The sequence below is a fragment of the Erythranthe guttata genome, chromosome 8, assembly GCF_056151865.1.
Source record: "Erythranthe guttata isolate IM_541 chromosome 8, IM_541, whole genome shotgun sequence".
Taxonomy (NCBI): Eukaryota; Viridiplantae; Streptophyta; class Magnoliopsida; order Lamiales; family Phrymaceae; genus Erythranthe; species Erythranthe guttata.
Window position 1 is genome coordinate 19,983,375 of NC_142540.1, and position 25,317 is coordinate 20,008,691.

A 25,317-nucleotide genomic window follows, 5' to 3' on the forward strand; every position below is an offset into this window, starting at 1 on the left:
ATTTTGTACTTCCGATTTTTTTTGGAAATTTTCTGAAAAGGCTAATTCCGATCCGATCCATCCGACTTTCAGCCCTAGTCAATTCTGTCAATCAACTTTATGGAAATGTCACATGTAGCGCACGTGATGTCAATATGGCTGTTAAATGCCGATATGGGTGACATCCCGAGATGATGCGGCCGAAAAAAATGATGTAGAGTGACATGGGGTTCTCTTTCTCTATTTCAAATTTAAAATTTCCAATTTCTCATTCCCCTTATTTCATTGAACCAATGCAGAAACCCTACCCCAATTTTCTCGTACGAAACATTGAATTGAGGTGCAATAACAATATCAAGAGTCACTCCTTTTCGACATTTTCTTCTCGTGAAACAACAATATCAAGAGTCACTCCTTCTCAACATTTTCTTCTCGTGAAATCGCCCAAAGCAGCACGACACCTTCGATTGAACAACTCTTGCAATGTGAGACTTTGAATTTTTTTAATGGATTTATGATTTCGAATTTGGTATGGTTTGGACCAGGAATGCATATTGAGTTGGAGTTTTTGGAGTGTGTTCACGCAATTAAAAGAGATTTTGTAATTGGATGTCTAGGGTTTATGGGATGAAAGGGAAAGTGAGAATTGAGAATTGGCGGAGTGAGTTAGAGATTGAATGTCGGCTGATTTGTGTGTCAAGCCAACGTTTGACTGCCATATGTCACTCCACATCACCTTTAATACCCATATCCACATCATGTGCGCCGCACGTGATGTTTCCGTCAAGTTGACGGCATAACATAAATCGTTAAAAAGTGACAAGTTTGAGGACATATTAATTCTTGGATGAAAATGTTTGAAAATATAAATCATTTTAGTGGTAAAGTTTAGGGACACAAATTGTAATTCTTCCGAGAATATGTAATAAGAATAACACTTTAAATGGCATATAGTATGAAAATTAACAATTATATCTTAAATGACAAAATTGCTCTTACTAAACACATAATTTCTATCAAAAGTTGGTTATTGGGGTAAGGTGCAACTACGTTTACATTTTCGAGGGGTTGTTCTCTTTTTTATATTTATAGGGTTTTTGTTTTTTTTTTTTTTTTAATCGATAAAATGAGAAACTTCAATAGAACGAAAAATTACAAACATCAAAAATGGGCGAGCCACCATCACAAAAACACAAAATAGGGGGTTTAGTACCAAACATAATTTTTTTAAGGGGGTGAAGTACTATTTACCTTATATATAATAGGGTTATTAGTATTTTGTCACTTTAATTAACGAAAAACAAATGTACTATCACATCCGAACCCATTATTAATTTAACTTAGTTAACCACCTATGGTGTATTTTCAGGCGAATCTTGACAAAAATATGTATTATGATTATCAACGTTAGATGGTTTAATAATTATTTAATTATTTAAGTAATATTTTGTACCATATATTTGGTTAAATCATTGAGTTCTTTTTTTGACGGAACATTTCCACAAAATTGTAAATGTAAATATGCGTTTGGATACTCATAATTGTTAAATATAAAATTATTTACTCTGAATATTAGGGGAGCCAGAATTTTAAGTTTTGAGGGATCGAATACATCAAAAACATTCTAAGAGGAACCATTATTCCTATTATACACATTTTTTCTTTTATATATTTGTACATTTAATTGTATAGAGATTTGCGAAATGTTGAGGGGGTCATAGCCGCAGCTATATACTGGCGGCTCCGCCATTGGTTCTATATACTGACTCCGCCATTGGTCGCAGATGATGAAACAAGCGCTTTTGCAGGGTAGAATAAGTCAATAAACCAAGGTGACTAAAAGTCTAAACACACACACACAAGAATTAATTAATGATAAATCCGAATTTTTAACTGGTTAGTTAATTTTTTTTATTTTCATTAAAAAAAGTACGTAGTGCATGCATGCATGCGCATGCACACGTAAAAATTAATTATTTGGGCTAATTCTAATTGTTCAAACGCACACACCCAGAAAAATGTGTGGGAAAAATCTTGGACGAGGCATGCAAAATAGTGCAAGATCAAAAAAGAACCCTAGTCGAACAGGGATAATAACAGCTCTGAAGAAACCCAATTTTGGGTGGATCGATTGAAATCGGAACGCGATTCCGCATCATTCCACATGAACGATTTCTTCATAAGATGGGGCTTCCAAAAAGAATTTATTTTCGGTGAAAAAGATGCCGAAAAGATCCGATCTTTGAGGGATCATATTATTGCATCTTCTGACGACCTTCACCCGAACAATACCCTAATTACCGACCAGTTTCTTGTCGATATACAACGTAGCATAATTGACCGTTTCCCGGGAAATTATACCGTCCGGGCTTGTCATGTGGCGGAGGTACGTATAATTTAATTTTTATCTCTTAATTAATTAGTCGATCTGTGTGATTGTATTCGGGAAATTCTTCATTTTGGTCATGTATGTTGGTCGATTTTATTATTATATATCATAATCAGTTGCCAATTTATATATTTTTATATATATGTATATATGCAGGATGTGGAAGGAAAAAGATTATTTAGGACTGAATTGTTATATCGGTTGGATGGAATAATATTTTTCGATCCTTTTGAACCGGACGAATGAGACATTCGCCTTTTGCGTATACGTGGTGGCGACGTGAAAAAATCCCGATTGCTGTTTTCGATTCTTTTTCGAGTGTATGAAGCAAGAAATTTAGACACCCATTAAAAAATATATATAAAGAATGTTTGGAAATTAAAATTTGACTGAAAATCGATCGGGATTAATATGTATTCCACAAACGTATTATAAAATTACATAGAGATTTATAATGAGAGAAGTTTCTACGACAATGAGGATAATTGTCGTTTAAGGAACTCAAATGTTAAATATCGTTTCGATTTTATTAATACCGTGTTGATTTCAAATGTGATTTTGACCAGTCTGATTTTGGCAAAATTCAAAATACGAAAAACTGTACGTAATCATTGAGTTAGTTTTCTAATCCAACTTGAATTAGCTAGATTGGATATCGGGTGACAAAATTATATATGCATGAGTGAATAACATTTTGAATTTTAAATTACTCAAAACATGCATTCATATTTATCACCCGACATTAAATCTTGATGAGTTTGATTAAAAAAACTAACTCAAAGAACTACAATTTTCTCATTTTGAACTTTTTGCCAATTTCACACTTGAAAATGGTCAAAATCGTGTTTAAAGTCGATTATTATTAAAATTGAAACGACATTTATCACATTCCATGAATATGAAAGTACTTATAATAATTGATCCGTTGAAAAAGTGACAAAAATTAAATCAACATACCAACAAATAGTACTTATTGCTGCAGGAGTTTGTTACACATGAATGTTGAATTTCATAGAAAAAAGTAGAATCAAAAGTACTTCAAAAAAAGATTTTATTTAATTAATTAATTAATTAATGTGGAGATATATAATTTTCTTGTGTACTAGTTTTTACATGACCTGCCTATAAAACCCCCCACTAAACCCTCTCAAAACACAATTCAAACTTCAAACCCCATATAATTAATTAATTACTTAACAGCCCTCTCGAAAAAAGTTAGAACGAAATGGCGAACAACGACAATCCGCGTACTCCGTACGAGAAATGCAGGATGAACCCTACTTGTGCCGTCTGCCGCATCGAATTCAAGTTCACGAGAGATTATCTAATCGCGCATTTCCGTGACTGCGACCATCTGTTGCATTCCATATGCCACGATAAAACAGTCAAGTATGCTGTGGAGGCCGACAAGTTTAATTGTCCCGTGTGTCGGAGAGAGTACAACCATGCAATGTTGTTTTTCTACATTCCGCCGGAAGACGAGGAGGAGGCGGCAAAGGAGCTCGAGGAGGCGGCCTTGCCGGAGAATCAATACGACTTGGAAACATCCAACGATAGTGCAAGTACTGAAACCGAAACCGAAACTGAAACTGAAAGTGGAAGTGAATGAAGTATCGAGTGTTTCGAGAATATTAGATTTCGTATTTCTTTTTTCTTTTCCGATTTTTCTTTTTCGTCGTTTGTTCTTAATCAAATCACACAGAGAGTAAGATCAATTGCTCAGCTTAATCTGTAGTTTGCTGGATGGATCTGCAATTTGGTGTGTGTGTGTGTGTTTTAAGTATTTATATATATTTCATGCTTTGAGTCGAATGACTCTGCCATCTCATAGGAGAAACTAGGGTTTTCTTTTTCTTTTTTTCTTTTTTTCTTTTCCTGCATTTAATTCAACGGTCAAAACTAACGATTCTTTCGGTGCGATGCATCGGATAGCATTGCAAAAAGGAAGAAAATTTTAAACACATGATGATTAAATTGTGTTAAGAAAAATAAATTACACAATATTAAAATAATTAGTTATGAAATTTAAATTATCTTAATATAAGAAAAAGTTAAATAAGGCAAAGAAAAAAATTAAAATATATAAAAAAAATCCACATCGAGTGTGTAAGAGAGATTTACAAAGAAATTGCAAAACTTAGAAGAAATAATAATAATAATAATAATAATAATAATAATAATAATAATAATAATAATAATAATAATAATAATAATAATAATAATAATAATAATAATAATAATAATAATAATAATAATAATAATAATAATAATAATAATAATAATAATAATAATAATAAATAAATAAATAAATAAATAAATAAATAAATAATTATTATAATAAAAAAAATGAAGTAATTTAATTTTCATCTAAATCTTTGCAGATGGGGAAAAATGAATTTTTGCCTACTCTAATTGAAATGAAATTATATTAGAGTCGTGCTATTTCCACCACCAAATTATATCAGTTCACCACCAAAGATTGTAAAATGTCATAAATACCCCCTAAAATTTATAATTCACCATCCTTCCTTATATTAACTTAATTCTCATGTGTTCTAACTTATTTTTATTTTATTAATTTTTTAATTTTTTTAATTTAAATTTTTTTTATTATGTTTTCGATTTTTTACAATGAAATATTTATTACAAGATATTTAAACTTTCATATCAGATGACAAACAGATTATGTAATTTTTTTTTAGGAAATAAAATTATATTAAGCCAAATTGGCTAATTCTTGAAGAAGTTCATGATTCTATGCAATCAATCTTAATTTATTTCTCAAAAAAAGTGAATTCCTGCTATTTTTGACCTTCGAAAATGTTTTTCTCTCGTAAAAGTATTATTCACTTACGGTGGATAGGGTGAGATTTCCCGTGAAAAGGGTGGGATTTGATTTATAAATATTTTAATTAGTTTAGTGGTAGATGGTTTATAAATATTGAAAAATATAGGTGAAATAAGAAGAAATGGGTAAAATTGGAAAAATATTTAATTTGGTGCTGAAATAAGATATTTTGATGGTGGAAATAGCACGTCTCTTATATTATCATAAGATAACTGGTAAAAAAAAGTTTAAAAAGTTTAATAATTATATTAATCTTATATATAAAAGAAAGAAACGCTAGGGCAACCCTAAGAAACCCTAATGTCATATTTGTAATTGTTTTTCAATTTTTATCAAATTTTTATCTCCTTAATATTATTTTAAATATTATTTTCGAATTTTATCATATTTGTATCCCCTAAATATTATAATTTTAAATATAATTTTCAAATTTTAGCAGATTTTTATCTCATAAATATTATTTTCGAATTTTATCAAAGTTATATCTCCTAAATAATCTTTTTAAATATTTTTTTCGAGTTTTATCATGTTTTTATTAGTTTTTTATCTCCTAAATATTAATTTTGTTTTTTATCAGATTATTGTCTCCCAAACATTATTTTCGATTTTTATCAAATTTTTATCTCTTAAATATTATTTTAAATAATAATTTTGATTTTAATCATATTTTATCTCCTAAATATTATTCTAATTATTATTTTCGTATTTTATCAACTTTTATCTCATTAACATTATTTGAAATATTATTTTCGATTTTTATCCAATTTTTATCTTCTAACTATTATTTTAAATTTTATTTTCGAATTTTATCAGATTTTTATCTCCTAAATATTATTTTTTGATTTTTTTATCAAATTTTTATCTCCTAATAATAATCTGATTTTCGATTTTTACAGAAAAGGGTAAATAAATCTGATTTTCATCCCTAGCGAATTTTGTGACATCGTTTTACATAATGTCTGCAACATTTGAATTTTATTTCTTCCCTACCTAAGGCTTCTTCTTTTGGTAACCCGACTTTAGATTTTGTTTTTTATCTTCTTCATCCTATTGACTGTGTGGCAATTAGTTTACATCTTTTTCCATCATGGCTTATAGGTAATTTCATTTTGTTAAATTATGTGTTTCATTAATTTATACCAAAGTTTTCAAATTTTATGTATAGCAATTATTTCATTTTATATGTTATTGGACATGTTATTGAAATGGATGATTTGAGAGAATTAACCAAAAATGGGCGGAGCCACAAGCTATTGGAAGTTGACCTTCAAGACTTATTGTTTGTATGCGATATTTAATTTATTGTTTATATTTATTTTTGTTTCTTAATTTTCCAATTGTTAATTCCAGTGGCAAAAACAGCCTGAAAATGAGGCAGTGGAGAAGGGGTTAGTTCCGATGCAAGATGTATAGATGACCTTTTATGTTGTCGATAGTTTAGTTTTGATTATGTTAACTAAGTTATTAAATCTAATTACTTTTAAGCTCAACATGAAAGACATAGTTGATGATTTTATTCCTGGTTCAAATTTTCAATCTACTGGTATTAGCTGATTCAATTCATTTGGAAAATTATTCAACAGTAAAGTTATTTCTTTTTTTTTTGTGTGTAGTATACTTAATGATGTTCCAGTATAATAGAATTTTGATCATACGATACATCAAACGTTTGTTTATATTCTTACAACAACAAAACAATGCAATTTGTTGTCCCGTGCATCGCACGGGTACAATTACTAGTTAATTATTTATTTAAGTGATCTTTTTGTAGGGTATAGAACAAGTCAATCAACCCTGAAATCTGAATCATGACTACTGTAAAATAGCCCTTCCCACTCTACACGCAACTGACAAAACAAAACCTCACTTACACACACACACATACATATATACATACACACACACACAAAGAGAGAAGAATCATCGATAAAAAAAATTGGGAGAAAAATGCTGAAGGAAGAGAAATCGGAGCTGGAGAAGAGACACAGCGTTTGCATTTCCGACGCCGCTTTCGATCTCGCCCCGAACTTTTTCCGGGTTAGTTTAATTTTTATTTATTTTTTTCGTTAAAAAAGTAGTGCGTGCGTGCATGCATGCATGCACACGTAAAAACCTAATTATTTGGGCTAATACTACTAATTGTTCAACTACACACAACCGTACCCCAGAAAAATGTGTGGGAAGAATCTTGGACGAGGCATGCAAACTAGTGCAAGAAAATTTCGCAAGTTGCGGCGACGAAATCGATCAATTCAACGACAAGGCACGCGAGCTGGGCCGAACCCTAGTCGAACTAACCGAACTATACAGGGATAACAACAGCTCCGAAGAAACCCAATTTTGGATGGACCGATTGAAATCGGAACGCGATTCTGCAGCGTTCCACGTCAATGGCTTCTTCGTAAGATGGGGATTCGAAAAAGATTTTATTTTCTGTGAAGATGCCGAAAAGATCCAATCTTTGAGGGATCGTATTATTGCATCTTCTGATTTTGACCCGAACTTTACCCCAATTTTCGACCAGTTTCTTGTCGATATACAACGAAGCATATTCAGTCATTTCCCGGGAAATTTGACCGTCCGGGATTGTCATGTGGCGGAGGTATAATTTATTTTTTATCTCTTAATTAATTGGTCGATTTGTGCGTGTGATTACATTCGGGAAATTCTTAATTTTGGTCATGTAATGTTGGTCTGATTAGGGATTTAGTCCTTGTTTTATTTCAATTTTAACTATGAAAAAATTAGCATTTTTTATCCTATTTCACTCGAACTTTGAATTTTAGGCGTAGCATAATATGGTGTAGCTAACAAACTCGCCGGAATTTATTTATGTAGATGCTTAAAAATTACTGATACTCCTCTAACTTAGTCTTTCGTCCTCTCTCACATAATCAATGTTCTATCAATGCAAAGTTAGATGTCGAATTTATAAGTTTCGAGCGTCCGATATAAATAAAATCCGTCAAGTTTATTTGCCCCCTCATAAAATTTAAAAAACAAAAATCATGCAAAATAGGACCAAAAATACAATATTTGCAGAGTTACTGCATGTAAAACTGAAACATGACAAGTTACACGACCAAAAGTACAATTTTCTCGATTATATTTTGTCGTCTCTTAATTAATCGCATGTTGTTATGTTATGTGTGCAGGTAATAAGCAGGCTGACCGATGTCCCGTTTACGCAGATTATCCGATCCAATATCAACAGCCACAAGAAAAAAGCCATTAAAATGACGAACAAGAGGGTGGTGAATCAAAAGCACGTGGTTAAAAAGATTTTCAAAATTTTAGCCTCGGAGAAGCCGATAATTACGAATCGCCCTCGGGGGACGTTCCTCCTTGTGGGCCCCACTGGAGTTGGTAAAAGGGAGATCGCAAAGTCCGTCGCGCTTCATTGGTATTGCGATGCAAGCAGGCTCGTGGAGATAGATATGTCCGAGTACGCGGATGATTATCTCTCGTACTGCTGTAATAACTTTTGCCTCCCCTTTATAGGGTCGAAGAGGAAGATTAGTTATAAACAGCAGCAAAATCTTTGGAATCGACTTTCCGAAGTAGTCGCGAAACGGCCTTATTCGGTTATTCTTCTACACAATGTAGACAAGGAATGCTTCGATACTCTAACGAAGGTTCTCCTTCGTATTTCGAATGATGAAAGTGTTGACTTCTCTAAGTCTATTATTTTCATGACTTCGAGTAGTAATCCACTAGAATTCGATAAGACCCGTGATTGCACTTTAAAGGATACGAAAGTCGAGGTAACGAGTTTAGTTTGTTTCCATATTGTTAATATTTTTTTTCATTTTTTTGTTGATGGGAATTTGTTTTTTTGTTTTTTATGGGAATTTGTAGGGGACGGAAATAAACGGTGGTGATTTGTTGTTTTGTCTCGATAAAGTTCTCGCGGTGGAGTGTTCGCACGATCGGAAGGCTGTTGCAAGATTGTTGCTTAGGGAAATTGTTAGCGAGGCTTACGGAGAAATATCGGTCGTTCATGCGTCTAATGCTGCACTCGATGTGGTATTTCTCATGGCACAAAAAGAATGTGTAAGTAGTTAATTATATATGTTGAAGCTTTGGTCCTTTTCAGTCTATCACATTCGGTCCCCGTGTTCATAAAAAACAGATTCAGTTCCTCAAAGTTCAACAATTTAACATTTTTAGTCATTTTCGTTAATTTACCGTTAGTCGATCAGTTAAAATAGTGATGGGAACGCAGATTCCGTTATACTAACGGAAAATTGACGGAAAGAACCAAAAGTGTTCAGTTGTTTAAATATGACTATGAGGGACTAAATCTGTTATTTTATGAACAATGGGACCAAATTTGGAAATCGAGGTAAACTTGAGGGGTGAAAAGTGTAATTTTCCAAACTTAATAAATATAATGTTTCTTTTGCTAGATTGGAGAAGATGGAAATGCTATCAAAAAGGCACTAATTAAGCACATTATTTCTCCGTTATCATTAATCGCAAAAGATCTCGATAACACTTTTGTATGTGTCGACACATGCGTTGGATCATCGAAATTATCGTTTAGAGTTGAGCCACACGACCCGAAGAGTGTGGCCTGTCAATATTTCAACTTCAAAGACGGAACGTTCGATGAATTTATCACCGATATAAAAACGACTATGGAAGCATTGGCCAAGATATTTCACTTACGGCGTCGATTCTCGGACTTGTCTGAATCCGGACAAAATTTATCTCCGTTGAATAGGTTGTTTTTAGAAGCATGCGATGGGCTACTAGTGCATGCAATATCTCTTCATGCATATAAAGAGCTAGGTAATATATTTATTGAGAAAATTACAGTTTTCATTCCTCAACTTTCCATCGATTTCACATTTGGTCCCCCATGTTTCAATAATTTAATATTTTTGGTCATTTCTGTCAATTTATCGTTAGTTCGTTAGTTAAGGCAGTGATGGGCACATGCTTGATTCCGTTATTACTGACGGAAATGACTACAACTGTTGATTTTTTGAAATATGTGGAACCAAATGTGAAATTGGTGTAAACTTGAGGGACGAAAATTGTATTTTCCCTGTATTTTGTTACTCTTTTTTTTTTTCTTATCGACTTCACAATTGATGAATTTATGGCCAATATAATGATGTTAATAGAAACGAAGAACAAGGTAATGCAATTACGGTGTCAATTCTCGGACTTACCGGAATCCGAACAGAGAAAGTTAGTGTCGAAAGCGTGCAGTGAGATAGCGGTGCGTTACAACATATCTCCAACGAGAGAGGTAGACAAAGAGGTAATAATTTATTTTGATTTTATTGCAATTAGTACCCCTCTGTATATATCGAGTTGCTAAAAAATCTACTCTATGTAATTTTGTGCCAAAAATCTCCCTATGAATTTATTCTACTGCTCATATTTTGTTACTTTTTTTTCCCCTTATCACCTTGAGAAATGATTCAATTTTTTTCCGGTTTTATGTTACGCATTCATATAGATAGCATCGAACGGTCATTTTCCTACAGCCGAAGAGCAAGAGAAGTTCAAATTCGTTAGCAAATCACTGCAAAAAAGTAATAAAATTGGTATTGCTAAAGCGGTTAAGGTTATAGTAGATGCTCTAGTCGAGATGAGCGATAGTTCATTAGAATTGCCTAATCTGCCCCCGAGAAATTACATGTTTGAAGGTTTGAACCACGAGGCTAAAACGAAACTGATTGGATGCCTGGGCGACTCGCTGGGTGACTCGTTCTTCACGTATATCAAACTAGACGAGAACTACAAAGGTGGTAAGAAAGAGAAGGAATCACTCATCGGTAAAGTGAAGAAGAATCCATGCATGGTTGTGTTGATCGATGGAATCGAATTTGCTGACGATATTTTTTACAAGTGTTTGTTGGATATTTCCGATAAGGGTATTTTAGACGATTGCGAGGGTCTCGGTGTGGAATTTTGGAGAAGTATTATAATCCTCACATCGGAGCTGGGCAATAAACGTAGAATTGCTTCTATGTTTTTTAAAGATCGGAAAAACGATGTTTCTATCAAGCCCATGAATCAGGTAATTAGTTTAAACCTTTTATTTGTGTATACATATTGTATACTTTATATTATATTGTCTAATTAGTTGCCAATTTATATATATTGGCAGAATGTGGAAACGAAAAGATTTAGGACCGAGTTGTTATATCGGTTGGATGGAATGATATTTTTCGATCCTTTTGAACCGGAGGAAGGAGACATTCACTTTTTGTGTGTACGAGGTGGCAGACATGAAGAGATCCCGTTTGCTATCTTCGATTGTTTTTCGATTGTACGAAGCAAAAACCTAGACACAACCCCCCCCCCCCCCCCCCCCCCCCGGTAATTTCCGTTTATTTTCCTTAAAAGATTTGGTAGTTGGAATTTTTCTCGTAAAGATTTTGCTTCTATTCTTCTATTAAATTTGATTGAGGTTGCAAGACATAGATCGACTAAATGGCTCAGGATATAATGCCCAAATTCAAGAAACTCGAGGCCGGTCGATAATGCCAAAAATTCAAGAAAATGTTCAATACTATCTGCACTTGCCCAATGTAATGCTGATTCAGTAACAAAAACATCATCCTTTTTTTTCGTCGAAGTGATAGATCAAGAAAAATGTTTTGTCACGTAGTCAACATAGGGATAACCATATTACGAATCAATGGCAAATAAATAAACGAAAAAAGAGAAAATTACTAGACTGTTCGACAATTGAAATATACAACAAAACATTTAACAAGGTATCGGCTATTATTATACCGTTGGAGCTGTATCTGTAGGTGAAGGTGTGTACCAGCCATGGTGGATTTCAACGGCCTTCTTTCTTCTAGCGAGTCTCGATTTTCTCCTAGCCCCCGTATTTCTGTGAAGTGTTCCGACTTTGATTGCCTTGTCGATGACCGAATATGCTTCCGCAATCATTTTCTCGACCGGTAAAACTTCTTCGGGCTGTGCGTCGGACTTCTTTACTAGCACTTCCAAGGCTTCCAGAACCTAGAAAAGAGATAAAAGAGTTTATGTATTTGTAATAATAGTAAAGAATCAAAGAATCTTCAATCGTCTCTCAATAAGTTAAACTAAAGCAACGAATGCAGAACGAAATGATATTTCGTAAGTCCCCATCAAACCGAAATCAGCAAAACCGTTTTTTTAATAGGTCTAAAAATCTTTAAAAAATCGAGAAGCTTTCTTTATACATATCATCAATAATCAAGATTCATATGAAGACAAAGCCCTGCAGAAAATTCAATCGATTCAAGAATCCAATTATATATCTCCATCAAGACAAAGCCCCGTAGAGAATTCAATCGAGAAGAACTATTGCAGTTCATATAAACCTAAGTTGCAACGGTTTTTCCTTTCCTACATTATTCACATGATAATCATTTCAAGAATCTAATTCATATCGAGACAAAGCCCCATAGAAAATTCAACCGAGAAGAACTACTGCAGTTCATATCACCTAAATTGTAATAATATTCCTTTACTACAATATTCACATGATAACCAATTCAAGAATCCAATTAGATATCTCCAGCCAATCAATACCAATACCAATCCCAACGATCTAATTCATACAAAGCCCCGTAAAAAAAAAACATTCGAGAAGAACTAATGCAGTTCATATAAACCTAAGTTGCAATGGTTTTCCTTCGCTACAATATTCACATCAAAACCAATTCAAGAATCCGAATTTTATAACTCCAACCAATCAAAACCCTTCGAATTATCGCCCCTTTTAATTCTACTATTCAATTTATCGGTTTATCCAATGATACGCATTTAAAGTACCGAACTGGCTTAGATTCTTTCAGACATATATATACTTACACCAAATCCATTCCCTCGGTTTCGATCAATTCAATTGCCTTTGATTGTTCTAAAGTAGAATCACAGGCGGCGTAAAATTCAATTTTTTTTATAGCTGTAATTTCGTAAGAGTAAAAACACTGCTCCAAAATGAACACTAAAAAAAAAAAGATAGATGAAATATAACTCTAACCTTTTTCATCCGGGTCCGGACTTCGGATTTTTTGGCCTTGTTGTACACGCGCCTCTTCTCCGATTGGCGAGCTCTCTTCGCAGCCGAATCCGGCTTCTTCGTCGTCACCGCCTCGCACACAATCGAGCGCCGGTTAGGGTTCGATTGGACGGGGCGCACCGAAGCCAATCCTAGGATTTCAAGAGAAAATACAAATTAAAATTAAAATTAAAATTAAAATTAAAAACAAAAAAAATCAGTATTGGAAAAGAAGGAATTTGAATATTAGGTTTCATTTGCTCACCTGTAGAAAAAAGATTGGCGGAGGAAGCGTTGGAGGAGAAACTGAGAGGCTTGAAGGAGGCGGAATTAGCGGTGCCGGTGAGAGAGAGGTTTTTCAGCTTCGCCGGAAGGTACAAACTGGAGACGCACTGCGCCATTGATGCTGCCATTTCTTATCAGTTGAGCTCTGTTAGAGAGAGAGAAAGGCTTTTGCTTTAGAAAACCTTATCTGAAGGGGTAGCTTGGGATTTCTGTATTTTATTATATAATTTCTAAAAATAATAATAATAAATTAATTAATTAATTAAAATGAGGATTGGTGGAAAAAACGTTGTACTTCACGGCACGCTTTTACGGTGTGAGGGAAGAAACGGAATCAAGCTAATATAACATGAAAATTAGTTCAAATTAGAGTAATTAAAAATTGGCTAAATTATGGTCACCCGTGGGGTAAGGTCAAATTACGAAAAACTTTCTTATATTTGGGTAATTACAACCATCCATCAACTATGAATCTTCTTATACGTCAATTCTTGCGGTGTCAAATTTAGTGGAATCTTCTAGATTATATGGAATATTATCAATTTTGTACATGTTTTATCCCATTCGAGCTCCACATTGTGAAGCAAGATGTTTTTTTTCGTAATAAGATGTGTTTTTTGGCTTGTAAATATCAGATTGTGGTGCATAAGAAACTGCATTTTTGCACAAAACGAGTACAAACTAGAGAACATTCCACGAAATGTAAAAGATTATGTTGAATTTGACACCATAATGATGGACGTGTGTAAGAAGATTCATAGTTGAGGATGGTGATTGGAATTACTCAAAGATGAGCGGGGGTTTTCGTAATTTAACTTACCTCGGGGTGGTTGTAATTTACCCTTAAAAAATTATTTAATAAGGTTTAATATCTCCCGTTGCAAATAGAGTTGAAAATCAATCTACTCAATTCTCGATTCAGAATCGTTTGTTAATGGTTTGTCTATCTATTTAACAACGAATCAAATTTGAATTTATATATGTTGGTTCTATGAGCTATGAAGTTTGGCTCCAAAACGAGCTCGATAAGAATGAAAAAAAAATAGGAACAAGAAACTAAACTACTAGAGCTCAATTTGAGTTCGGCTTAACTAAAGCTCGTTCGAACTCTATTCAATTATCAAATTAAGCTCAAATGGAGCTTCAAAATTCGATAAAAAATCAACAAATTTGAGCCGCCATGTATTTGAAAGAATCAATCCCAAAAGAGACCTAGACCCTGTTTCGCTAAGCTTATAAGCTCCTAAAAAATATATTTTTTTTTATTTTATAAACCTAATAAATAACAAAATTATTTGTTCAAAAGCAAAAAAATAAAATCAATGTCACATAAATAAATACCACTAAAATATATATATTTTTATCAATTCTCAAATACCACAAAACTCATGACCTATAATAAAAGAATTACCAAATTTAATAATTAGAAGAAAAAATAATTATATATTTATTTTTTTTTCACGAAATTTTATGTTATATATAATAAGAAAGTTCGTGCACCCACTCGTCAGTTATGCGATTCGACCAAAAAGTACGAAATCAAGCCACTTGCATAAAGCATTTCACACGAAAATGCTTATACTCTCCATAAGTTAAGAGGTATTTACAGTCTTCACCTATTCAAGACTCAAAATTCGAGTATTTTTCCGGTACATTACGAACTCGGTTAAATAGTCCCAAACATGACTTACTCCTCCATCAAAACCTGTCAGCCGTAACAACCATAGGCTGAGCTTCCGCGTGCTTTCTCGCACCGTAAGGCCCCCTTCTAATTGCTTCCTCTAGCTGCAAAAAACGGGGAAAAAAAATTAATAATAATTAATTACATAGTCAACTTCCAATTTTATCGAGTCCCGATTAAAAATAATGAAAATTATTATAGGCAGAAATCGAGGATCATTACCTTTGAAGCCATGTCAGCAAAGGCGGGATCTCCCATAAGTTTACTAGACGATGCGAAGACCTTGTAGATTGCTTCGCAGCACCTGTGTCTATTTTCCATTCCTGCCAAGTCATTATATTTATTTATTTATATATGCCGAGAACAATTTAGTGTGATACGATAATCGCTGAATTATAGATATGTAATGAAATAGAGACGAACCTATCTTATGGGTTTCTCTGTGTGTGTTGGTCACTAGAGCGATTATCTCGGGTTTCGAGATTATCTCCGTCAGACACCATGGTCGAGCCACTAATCCACTAATCACTCTATATCCCTGCATTATATTTATATATCATACAAACAAATTATCGAGATTCAGCCCGTTGAAACATTTATTCAACCCGTGACGAAATGCACGTAAAGCACAACAGACGACGAAATGATTCAGAGTCAAAAAACGGAACGTTAAAGAGTTTTCGAAAGAGAGGCTAATAGTTTTAGAATATATTTCTCACCGCAATACGAATTTCGGAGTCCTGCTGAAGAACCGATAGGAGGAGACCCTGTATAAATTATCGGCTTTTTAATAAGTAAAAGGATGCTTTTATACCCGCAAACGAACCTATATGAATTTTTACGTACTAACTCAAGAATAAAGTAAAGAAAAGACGGAAAAAAACGACTTACTGATGGGGTCAGCTTCGATGTTTTGGATGCTTCGTCGTAAATTAGGCTTCTGAGGGTATCTTCTGCGGTACTATTTAGCAGCACGGTATTTCCGGTTCGATTTTCACCAGCTATGTTTCCAAGAGAATGCAAGGCAGCCTGAATAAATTTATATTGATAAATTTAGATAAATATCGATAAATTTATAATACACAAATAACGAACGACTGGAAGCATTTGTAAGTTGAAAAACACAAGGAATAATGCGAGGTGTGCTCACCAGCTGTTTGCCATGCTGTTGTCGGTCAAAAGCGGCTTTGACGACATGTCTAGCGGTAGGAGGTGCAGTTGTCAGAACTATCGTTGCTCCTTGGAATGCTGAAACATGGTTAAGTGGAATGCGATAACATCAGTTACGCGAAAAACTTAAAAGAATCGAGGATCAAGGTAGAACTCGTCACTACATTACTTACATGATCCAATTTGACCCAACGCTTCGAGTGCACATTCGCACTCATCTGCCTCTTGACTTTCCAGGAAGTCAAACCTCCTATCAATAGCTGAAAGAACACTTCTAAAACCTAAAGTGAAGAAAAGGGCAATTAGCAAAGAAATTAATAACTCTCGCATCGATATCTGTGAAGTTCAATGCAACTGTTCAAAGGCAAATCAAAAATAACTTAAGGAATTTCAGCCAAATTATGCACCGTCTAATCTGTGAATAAAGCTAAGAAACCCTCAAACAAACACTGAATCAGAAAGTCAAATCATATTGGAAAAGGGATTAAATTATTAATAAATTAAATTGTTTTCTATCACTCAAAATTGATATTACAGTTCTAGGTTACTGATGTAATCGAATTTCATTTTGGATGACTGAATTCGCTTAACTGCAATAATTTCATAAAACGCCAAGCATTGCATATTTGCGGAAGAAATACTGTTTGCTTAAGACATTAGCTTACTCGATTCATCAATGAATGCAAATGCATTTTCCTTGGAGAGAAACCTTCCGGCTATCATCATTGCCCTCGATCTTAAAATGGAATCTGCAGCGTCGTTGCTAAAGAGAAAAAACATTAAGGATTTGATAAACTACAGTAATGCAGATAAGATAATATCTAATACTGACCTGATTACGGAACTAAGCAGCTGAAGAAGGCTGGTTTTCGACACAAACTCCGCACTGTGTTCGACTTCCGCCAACTTCATTATAAAGTAACGATTGGAAACAAATAAATATAAGATTCTCGAACTTCAACAGACATTCAAAGTTTAGACATAAAAACGGATACTGCATTATACACGGATCGAGCCAACACCTCGTATATAAGTTCCAAAACGCTCAAAGTAACTAGAGTATCATTTGTATTTCTGACTTCTGCCTCCAATAGACTCAGAAGACCTGATCTCGAGACTTCTGATGCCACCGATCTCGAAGTGGAGAAGAGCCTCACTATCAAGGCTAGAACTCGCACTCTTCCCTTTCAAAATTTACAAACAAAAAACAGGAAAGGCGAATCTTGAAAATCAGGATTCGAACACGGGAAAATGTTACAGGAAAATATCGAAGTAAAGTGGAAAATAAAACATACAGCTAGGTTAAATTATTACAAAAAATAATAATAATTTTATGATGAATATCTACTTATGCTCCGTATTTTGCGTGGATAATTTCGCCTGTATGACAGAAATTCAAGGTACGTGTATCAAAAATATACCAGTGATGAGCATTTTTCTGCTATGTTTCCCAAGTGAGTAGCTTCAGAAGTGCTTGCTGGTAAGACAATCCCCTGGACAAAGTTACAGAATAGTCAACAGTTGACTAACGTCAAATTATTCAGTGCGAAATTAGAGACAATAATTGACCAGAGGCAGCAATCAGGTACATACCAGGCCTTCCTCATATCCAGCCAAATTTCTTATTGCCTCCGACGATGCAGCAGCCACTTGTTCGTCACTAAAGAATAAAGACAGTTTCTAGTTAAGCACAAATATAATTCGCACATAAAACAAAGAACACATATGGCTAAGTAAATTTAGCAGAATCGATGTCCAGAAAAAGTAAGTATAAATAATTTCCACAAACTATCAGAACCAGTAAACATGATTATCGACTTCTCCGAAGTCAGTCCATCATTTGAACAAATAGGTGAACGCAAACCCTAAACTGTGGCAGGCTATATGAACGAGGTTGAAGTTATTTTCGCAAATAAGGGTTTGTAGTTTCGAGTCTTGTAATACGTAAAATGTTTTTATATCTAGAAATTGAATTAGTAAATGACGGAAGAATTTATCGAGAAGCAACTAGCACGACATGAGATTGAATTCTAATGTAGTAAATACTGAAAGCTCGAGAGTTTACCCATCGATGCAGCAACTAAGCAGAAGGGGGTAAACACCGTGCTGAAGAACTAACTGCACAGCAATCGTCTTATCTGTATTCTCCAATATACCTGATATCTGAAAAAAAGGCGATTATCATGTTAGATTTTGAAATCATATTTCAATACAATCATTCATACCGTGTATCTTCAAAACTGAATTGCTTTTATATATAAACTTGAGAAAAAACAGATCGAATACTTACAGCAATACAGGCTAGGCGCCTCACTTTTTGAGAATCTGCCACGAGACCAACTAAAACGAAAGGCTGATACATAAAATAAACAAAGTACTCAAGCTACCAAGGGTATACAGATACCGATAAAACACACGGCAGTGATAATTAAATAAGAAACACTAGTCGAGCACGGAAATGTACATAGAAACCATTGTCAAGATTTATCAAATTTTCAATAAATGAATACCAATGTGTAGAAACGGAAAGAAAAGAGGCTCGTCTTTCTTATGGAACACAAAATTAGAAAACTAAATCTGGAGCAAGAATATCAGTACCAGAAGTATTTTACCGAATAGTACATCGAGTAACTTACGAGGTTTCATGCTACATCAAAATTAAATATATTTTTTTTAATTTTAAAGAGTTGTGACTCAGATGCAAGATCAAGCATAGTACTAAAATATTAATTCGACCAATCAGCTCAATGTTATACACGCAACCTGCCCAATCTAAATACGAAAAAAAAAAAACAGCCGAAATAATCCAACCGCGGAAAATTACAAACATACCATATAATGTGGGATAAGTGATGCTCCATATTTAGTCCTGAATATCCTTTCCAAACAATCGACCAGAGCATTTTCCAGACCGGGGTAATCCGCATTCGTTTGCAAAGCACTTCTCGAAATTTCAAAGTCAATATATAAAAGGGGCGTGCTAAATCCCACACTAAAATTTACTAAATCCCACGCATAAATTAAAAAAAAATATTTCTCTACTCATATTTTCTCTAACTTCTCTCTATGATGATTTTATCCGAATCACTCAATATTCATTAATTTTTGACGTGAATAACATAAAAAAATGAGTTTAGTTTTATTTAATATTTATTCAATTTCATTAAGTTTTCTTAAATATTCAAATTCATATCAATTCGATTTTTTTCCTCAAATTCCAACATTATTTTAGTTTGAACATGTGAAGATTTTTCTCAAATTCAAACTTGAAATGCTAGGGACGTTTTTAGTGTGTGATTTTGTGAAAAAAAAAATTATGAAAAAAGGAGGGTGGAGAAGATAAGATTTTAGTTAGAGAGATAAATATTTTTAGTTGTGTGCCGGATTTGGTAAAATTAGTGTAGGATTTAGCATTTCAATATATAAAAACATCATAACCTCATCTAATAATGATATATATATATATATAGGTGGTGTTTGCAAAATCTTTTGGAAATAGCTTATGAGCTCTTTTCGCTCGTGTTTTTAAATGTTTGCGAAGGTAATTTCTATGTTTTCTCTTATAATAAGTTTTTTTAACATTATAATCTCAAAAACACCTACATAGCAGCTTTTTTGATCTAATGAAACTTTTGTAATAATTGAAAGGTTGTGTTAGGCATTGTGCCCTTGTTACATTGTTCTAACAAATACCAGCTTTACCAAAAATAAAACTTTTCCTTTTTTTTTTTTGTTTTTTTTATTTTTTTTGCAAACACCACCATAACAGTTAAATAAATAAATAATCCCAAAATAGGGGTTGATTAAATCGTGTTCATGAATATATACATACAAATTGCGTGTACGTATAAACTGATGAGGGTTTCGATATATACCTAATAATAGCAGGGAGGGGGAAGCGGCTGAGGAATTCCTGAGCTGAAGTGTCGGAGAGAGCACCTGAATTCATGGCGTCGGGCTGTTAATTCATTGAAAATACATACAAATAACACATATATAAATCGAGAGAGAGAGAGAGAGAGAGAGAGAGAGAGAGACCAGATTGATCGGAGAACTCTGAAGCAGCTTCGAGTAGCTGAGAGGGATCGACGGAGAATTCTTCGTCCATGGCTTGCTGCTGAAGTTTACACAGAGCAAATTGAAGTAGAAATTGAAATTGCCAAGCGGTGTGTACTGTGTTGACAACTCGGGTGTATGTGAATCGTTAAGAAATATATTTGCAGCTCAGTCCTTCAATATATATGCATATCAGCAATTGGGCCCTAGGTCAATAGTTAAAATTGAACTACAAAATTAGGGATGCAAGTCGGAATGGAATTTCAAATTCCGTTGATTTCAATTCGAAATTTTTCAACTAATTCTGATTTTTTGATTTTTTTTCGATTGAAAATGGAATTATTAATAATTCTTTTGGAAATTCCGATTGCGGATCCAATTTTGATATTCGAAAATAATTTCAATAATTTCAGGTTTTTCCAAAATATCTTATTAAATAATTATTTTATATTATTTAAATAAAATAAACTCTATTTAAGGTGGATCTTGATAAAATAAATTAGTTTCGACACATCATACATGTAATGAATTTAAAGTTTAAAACAAATAATTTGATGGCTACAAGCTTCGCCTTCAATTTCCAGGCTCACCTTTGTAATTGAAATTTCTCTCGTATATATGCAATCAATTCGATAAAGTTTCGGCATTTATCGATCTTCCCAAATTCTAATTCATGAACGTCTTAGAGCACTTTATCGAGGAAAATTTAAGCAACCATATATGCAAAGAAATTTATTTTCTCCTCGTAGCTGGAATCGTAACTCTTATTAGGATGATCATGATTATATTAATCTCAAAACGAAAAATAAGTTATCGAAGTTGTGTTTTACAGTTTACTTATCTTGTCAAATCATACATCACAACATGATCTCGAAGGTATGTCTCACGAACGAACCGCGGTAGCATTGATATTTGATCCTCATCGGTAACACAAATGAACCAATAATATTGATAGGCTCATCACTCGAAGAAATACTACATGACTTTGTCTAGTAGTATTTTGAAATACTACTAGCAAGAGTTAAGTTTAGTGAAATAAGATGAAGAATGATGGAGGTCGATTTAAACTCCATCAAAACTGGCTCTTTTCGAACACTTTTTAGAATCTCGATCGCCGAAAAACTATTCTGATCCGTTCAACTGAAATCTCGGGGTTTGAGCCCTGGGGTGAAACTTCAACGCTCAAGTTAGTTGGGAAAGTAGTTCAAGAAAGAGTATAAAATTAAGAAACTGAATTGTGAAAGACAATCTGATGTTGGATGTTAGAACGTGTGTTTTAGTGTGTGGATGAGCGTGTTTTGTGTGTAAATAAAGCGTACATCCTATGGTGGAGAATATGTTTGTATTGTGTTTAAGTCATACATATAGTTGATATTTTGATTCAATTTTGAGCCCATTAAGTATGATAAAAATGGGTCATGATCCACCAATAAGATTCAATAATAGTTATACGAGCCCAATAGAATGTCAAATTGACCCAATCAAAGAAAAAATGATGAAATCGATTGGTTTAAATTTTTTTAATTTTTTTTAGTATGCTTTCCGTAACTTCTTCAAGAAAACTAAAAATGAAGTAAATTAATTGGAAACTAATTAACGATTAGACTGAGGTTTCCAATTACCATTTAATATTCATCTCCTAACTCTTAATTTGAGAATCAGTACACAATTAAGTTTAATTTGAAATTAAATCTAAAAACGGGTTCAATATAGGAGTGTAAATGAGCTGAGCCGGCTCATGAACCAGTGAACCGGTTCGATAAAAGCTTGAACTCAAACTCGATTTTTTTGAGCTCGAGCTTTCTGATCAGTCGAGTCCAAGCTCATTCTTAGTTGTTTTTTTTAGTGCCGGTTGTTAAGTGTATATTTTTACACTTTATCGTATCTTTTTATTTGAGCTTTTGGTGTGTTTTAATGATAATTGGTGCTTAAAAAGTTGATTTATTGTATTTTAGGTACAAATTGAAGAATTGGAAAAGTATGGGGTCAAAACTGCAATTTTGGAGAAAATATGGGCCAAAAGTGAAAAAACCAAAATCTGGAGATTTAAAGCTCGGACGGCCGTCCGAGTTTTAGTTCAAATTATGGGACGGCCGTCCGAGACCCCGAAACAGCGCAGTAAAGGGATTTTAATTGCACAAGGAAACTGCCTTCTTCCCCAAGTTCTTCACCCTATATAAGACCAAGCCAAGCACACAATTAGACTTCTTTTTACGCAATTTCAAGAGCAACAAAGCAATAACGAAGACGAAGAATTCAAAGACTCCAAGCATAGATTTATCGTCTATGATTTATTTTATTTGCGTTTTTCCTTTAATCATGAGTAGCTAATTTTCTTATTTCTAGGATTTTATTTGGAACCCTATGTGGGATTTATGAACCCAATTCTATGATTTTATGCAAGTTTTAATTCCGGATTATTTCTTCTACTTGTTTTATTAAGTGCATGAACTTGATCAACTTATGTGCTTTTATGTTATTGTTAATTGCATGAATCGGAAGATCGGGTTAATAATTAGAACTGTGGTAGAAGAGCCTTTGTGGTATTAACATAGGAATATAGTTAATCTCTTAGGTAGCCATTATTGAGATTTGTGCTTAATGCTGTGTTCTAGAATTAATTGCATAGGAATATAGTAATTGAATCTAGAGTATTAGAATCGTAATACACGCGGAAGCGGGTTATGATTATTTTAGCATCTCAGGTTAATAATCCGGGTTAATTACTTGCATAATTGAAGGAATTAGGGGAGTAATAATCACATAGGGGGAAGAATATAATCCTACGCTCGTTTACTCTTGATTAAATCTTCGTTTTAATTTGCTTTCTTGTTTTTGCTTGTTTTTAATTTAGTTTAATTTAGTTAATCATCTTTCGACTGTGTAGGGTGGGCTTGATAACAATTGGTAGAATTTAGCGTCTAGGATTAGATAATTAAATATTCCCTGTGGATTCGATATCCGGACTTTTAGTCCACTATATTACTTGTACGATACGTGCACTTGCGTGTAGGTTTTCGACCAACAAGTTTTTGGCGCCGTTGCCGGGGAATATTTTAATTATTTATTTTATTCTAGCTCTAGATTTGAACAATTTTCACGATTCACCCATTTAATTTTTGTTTTATTTTATTTTTGTTTTAGGTACGGTGTATGCCTAGGAGACTCGATCTTGCTAGAGAACCGTTTGATCCCGAAATCGAACGCACTTTTCGAGCCGCTAGGAGACTTCAACGCGCGAACAATATAATGGAGGACGAAGAACGCAGGGCAGCGGGTAATTTACTCGGGGCCAACGGAAACCAAGTCCAAGACCCACCCCCTCAACTTCCAGTACAACCAGCAGTTAGGCCACGGGCGCTTCAAGATTACATAATCCCGACTCATGACGGATTCCGCCCTAGCATCCAATATCCACCTATTGAGGCGCACAATTTTGAGATCAAGCAAGGCCTATTGACGATGCTCCAAAATAACGGGCTATTTAGTGGATTGGCGGGTGAAGATCCCCATCTTCACATCGTCAATTTTCTAGATACTTGTAATTCCCACCGTCAAAACGGCGTTTCCCAAGAGGCACTTCAATTAATTCTCTTCAAGCACTCCTTACAAGGAAGAGCTCGCCAGTGGTTGATGTCCCAAGCCCCCCACTATATCTCGTCGTGGTCTCAACTCCTCAACCTTTTCATGAAAGTTTACAGCTCACCCGAGAAGGACGAGAGAATTCGACGAGAAATTCATAACTTTTTCCAAGAGCAAGGCGAGCAATTATACGAGGCATGGGAGAGATTTAAAACTCTTTTGCGGCAGTGTCCAACACATGGAGTCGAACAATGGCGGCAAATCCACATTTTCTACCAAGGGATCAACGAGAATGCACGAACCGTTTTAGATGCCTCAACCGGAGGAAATTTTATGATTCAATCGATACCGGATGCTTTCATCATGTTGGATCAAATTGCTCAAAATCGGTTTGCCAAGTCAAGCGAGAGGACGGTTAGTGGATCCAAGAAAGTTCCCGGAGTGTTGGAGTTAGATGCAATTACGGCCCTTCAAGCTCAAGTGACCCAAATTGCTCAACAAAATCAACTCCTTCTACAGCACATCAAAGCAAGTCCACCACAACAAGTTCAAGTAGTTGATTCTCCATGTTGTGAAATTTGCGGTGGAAATCACTACACGCTCCAATGCCAACAAGATGTGGAGTCGCTCAACTACGTCAACAATGCGCCTCGCCAATTCCAAAATCAAGGGTGGAGATCACAAGGGCAATATGGAGGAAATCAACAAGGCCAAGGGTATCAAAGACCTCAAGGTCAATTTCAAAATCAAGCCCCTCCTCAACAAAACTATCAAGGCAACAACCAACCGGCCCTAAAATCAAGCACGGAGGAGATTTTGGCCCAATTCATGACCGCTACCCAAGCCTCGCTGCGGAATTTGGAGAATCAATTCGCTCAATTCGTTGTGAATCAAGAGAAACGCCCGCCGGGAGCATTGCCATCGAATACGGAAGATCCTCGAAATCAAAAGTTCGAGACGTGCCAAGCTATCGATTTCAAGATCGAGAAAAAGGAAGAAATTCAAGTCAAGCCGCAAGTCACTGTAGCCGAATGGGTCGAACCAATCCCATATCCACAAAGATTGCTAACGAAAAAGATCGAGGTCGAGACGTATCAAGCAGTCACCTTGAAGAACGGCAAGAAATTGAAGGAAGCCCCACAAAAAGAGAAGAGAAACACGGTAATCGAGAAGCCGAAAATGAATGAGGAAAAAGAATCAAATCATGAAGAGCCACCATCAACGGTGCCTTCACAAGTCCCTCCAATTCCTTATCCTCAAAAATTTATAAAGAAGAAGCTCGACGCCGAATATCAACGATTTTTGGA

The 25,317-nt window shown here is 34.5% G+C and overlaps 4 protein-coding genes across 4 annotated transcripts; 2 read left to right on the forward strand and 2 right to left on the reverse strand.

The window, feature by feature from the left end:
* Positions 1-7,134: 7,134 nt before the first annotated feature.
* LOC105970306 (chaperone protein ClpB1-like) lies at positions 7,135-10,138 on the forward strand. The gene is made up of 5 exons (XM_088821337.1): positions 7,135-7,253; positions 7,385-7,818; positions 8,372-8,980; positions 9,075-9,269; positions 9,626-10,138. Exons 2-5 carry the CDS (start codon positions 7,561-7,563, stop codon positions 10,136-10,138), a joined length of 1,575 nt encoding a protein of 524 aa, XP_088677463.1. The 5' UTR covers positions 7,135-7,253; positions 7,385-7,560.
* Positions 10,139-10,280: 142 nt separating this feature from the next.
* Positions 10,281-11,559, forward strand: LOC105970420 (uncharacterized). The gene is made up of 3 exons (XM_088821338.1): positions 10,281-10,488; positions 10,690-11,253; positions 11,344-11,559. The coding sequence occupies exons 1-3, from the start codon at positions 10,324-10,326 to the stop codon at positions 11,557-11,559; spliced, it is 945 nt and encodes a 314-aa protein (XP_088677464.1). The 5' UTR covers positions 10,281-10,323.
* Positions 11,560-11,777: 218 nt separating this feature from the next.
* PRPS20 (chloroplast 30S ribosomal protein S20) lies at positions 11,778-13,752 on the reverse strand. Its single transcript, XM_012995242.2, has 3 exons — positions 13,502-13,752; positions 13,219-13,388; positions 11,778-12,209 (listed from the first exon to the last, which is right to left on the reverse strand). The coding sequence occupies exons 1-3, from the start codon at positions 13,647-13,649 to the stop codon at positions 11,970-11,972; spliced, it is 558 nt and encodes a 185-aa protein (XP_012850696.2). The 5' UTR covers positions 13,650-13,752; the 3' UTR covers positions 11,778-11,969.
* A 1,215-nt stretch (positions 13,753-14,967) lies between these two features.
* Positions 14,968-20,585, reverse strand: LOC105970305 (ARM repeat superfamily protein). The gene is made up of 17 exons (XM_088822299.1): positions 20,411-20,585; positions 20,248-20,311; positions 19,205-19,313; positions 18,663-18,725; positions 18,438-18,535; positions 17,966-18,032; positions 17,794-17,865; positions 17,395-17,556; positions 17,205-17,278; positions 17,038-17,135; positions 16,546-16,653; positions 16,353-16,450; positions 16,094-16,231; positions 15,922-15,969; positions 15,626-15,740; positions 15,425-15,525; positions 14,968-15,306 (listed from the first exon to the last, which is right to left on the reverse strand). Exons 1-17 carry the CDS (start codon positions 20,478-20,480, stop codon positions 15,220-15,222), a joined length of 1,572 nt encoding a protein of 523 aa, XP_088678425.1. The 5' UTR covers positions 20,481-20,585; the 3' UTR covers positions 14,968-15,219.
* Between the last annotated feature and the right edge of the window lie 4,732 nt (positions 20,586-25,317).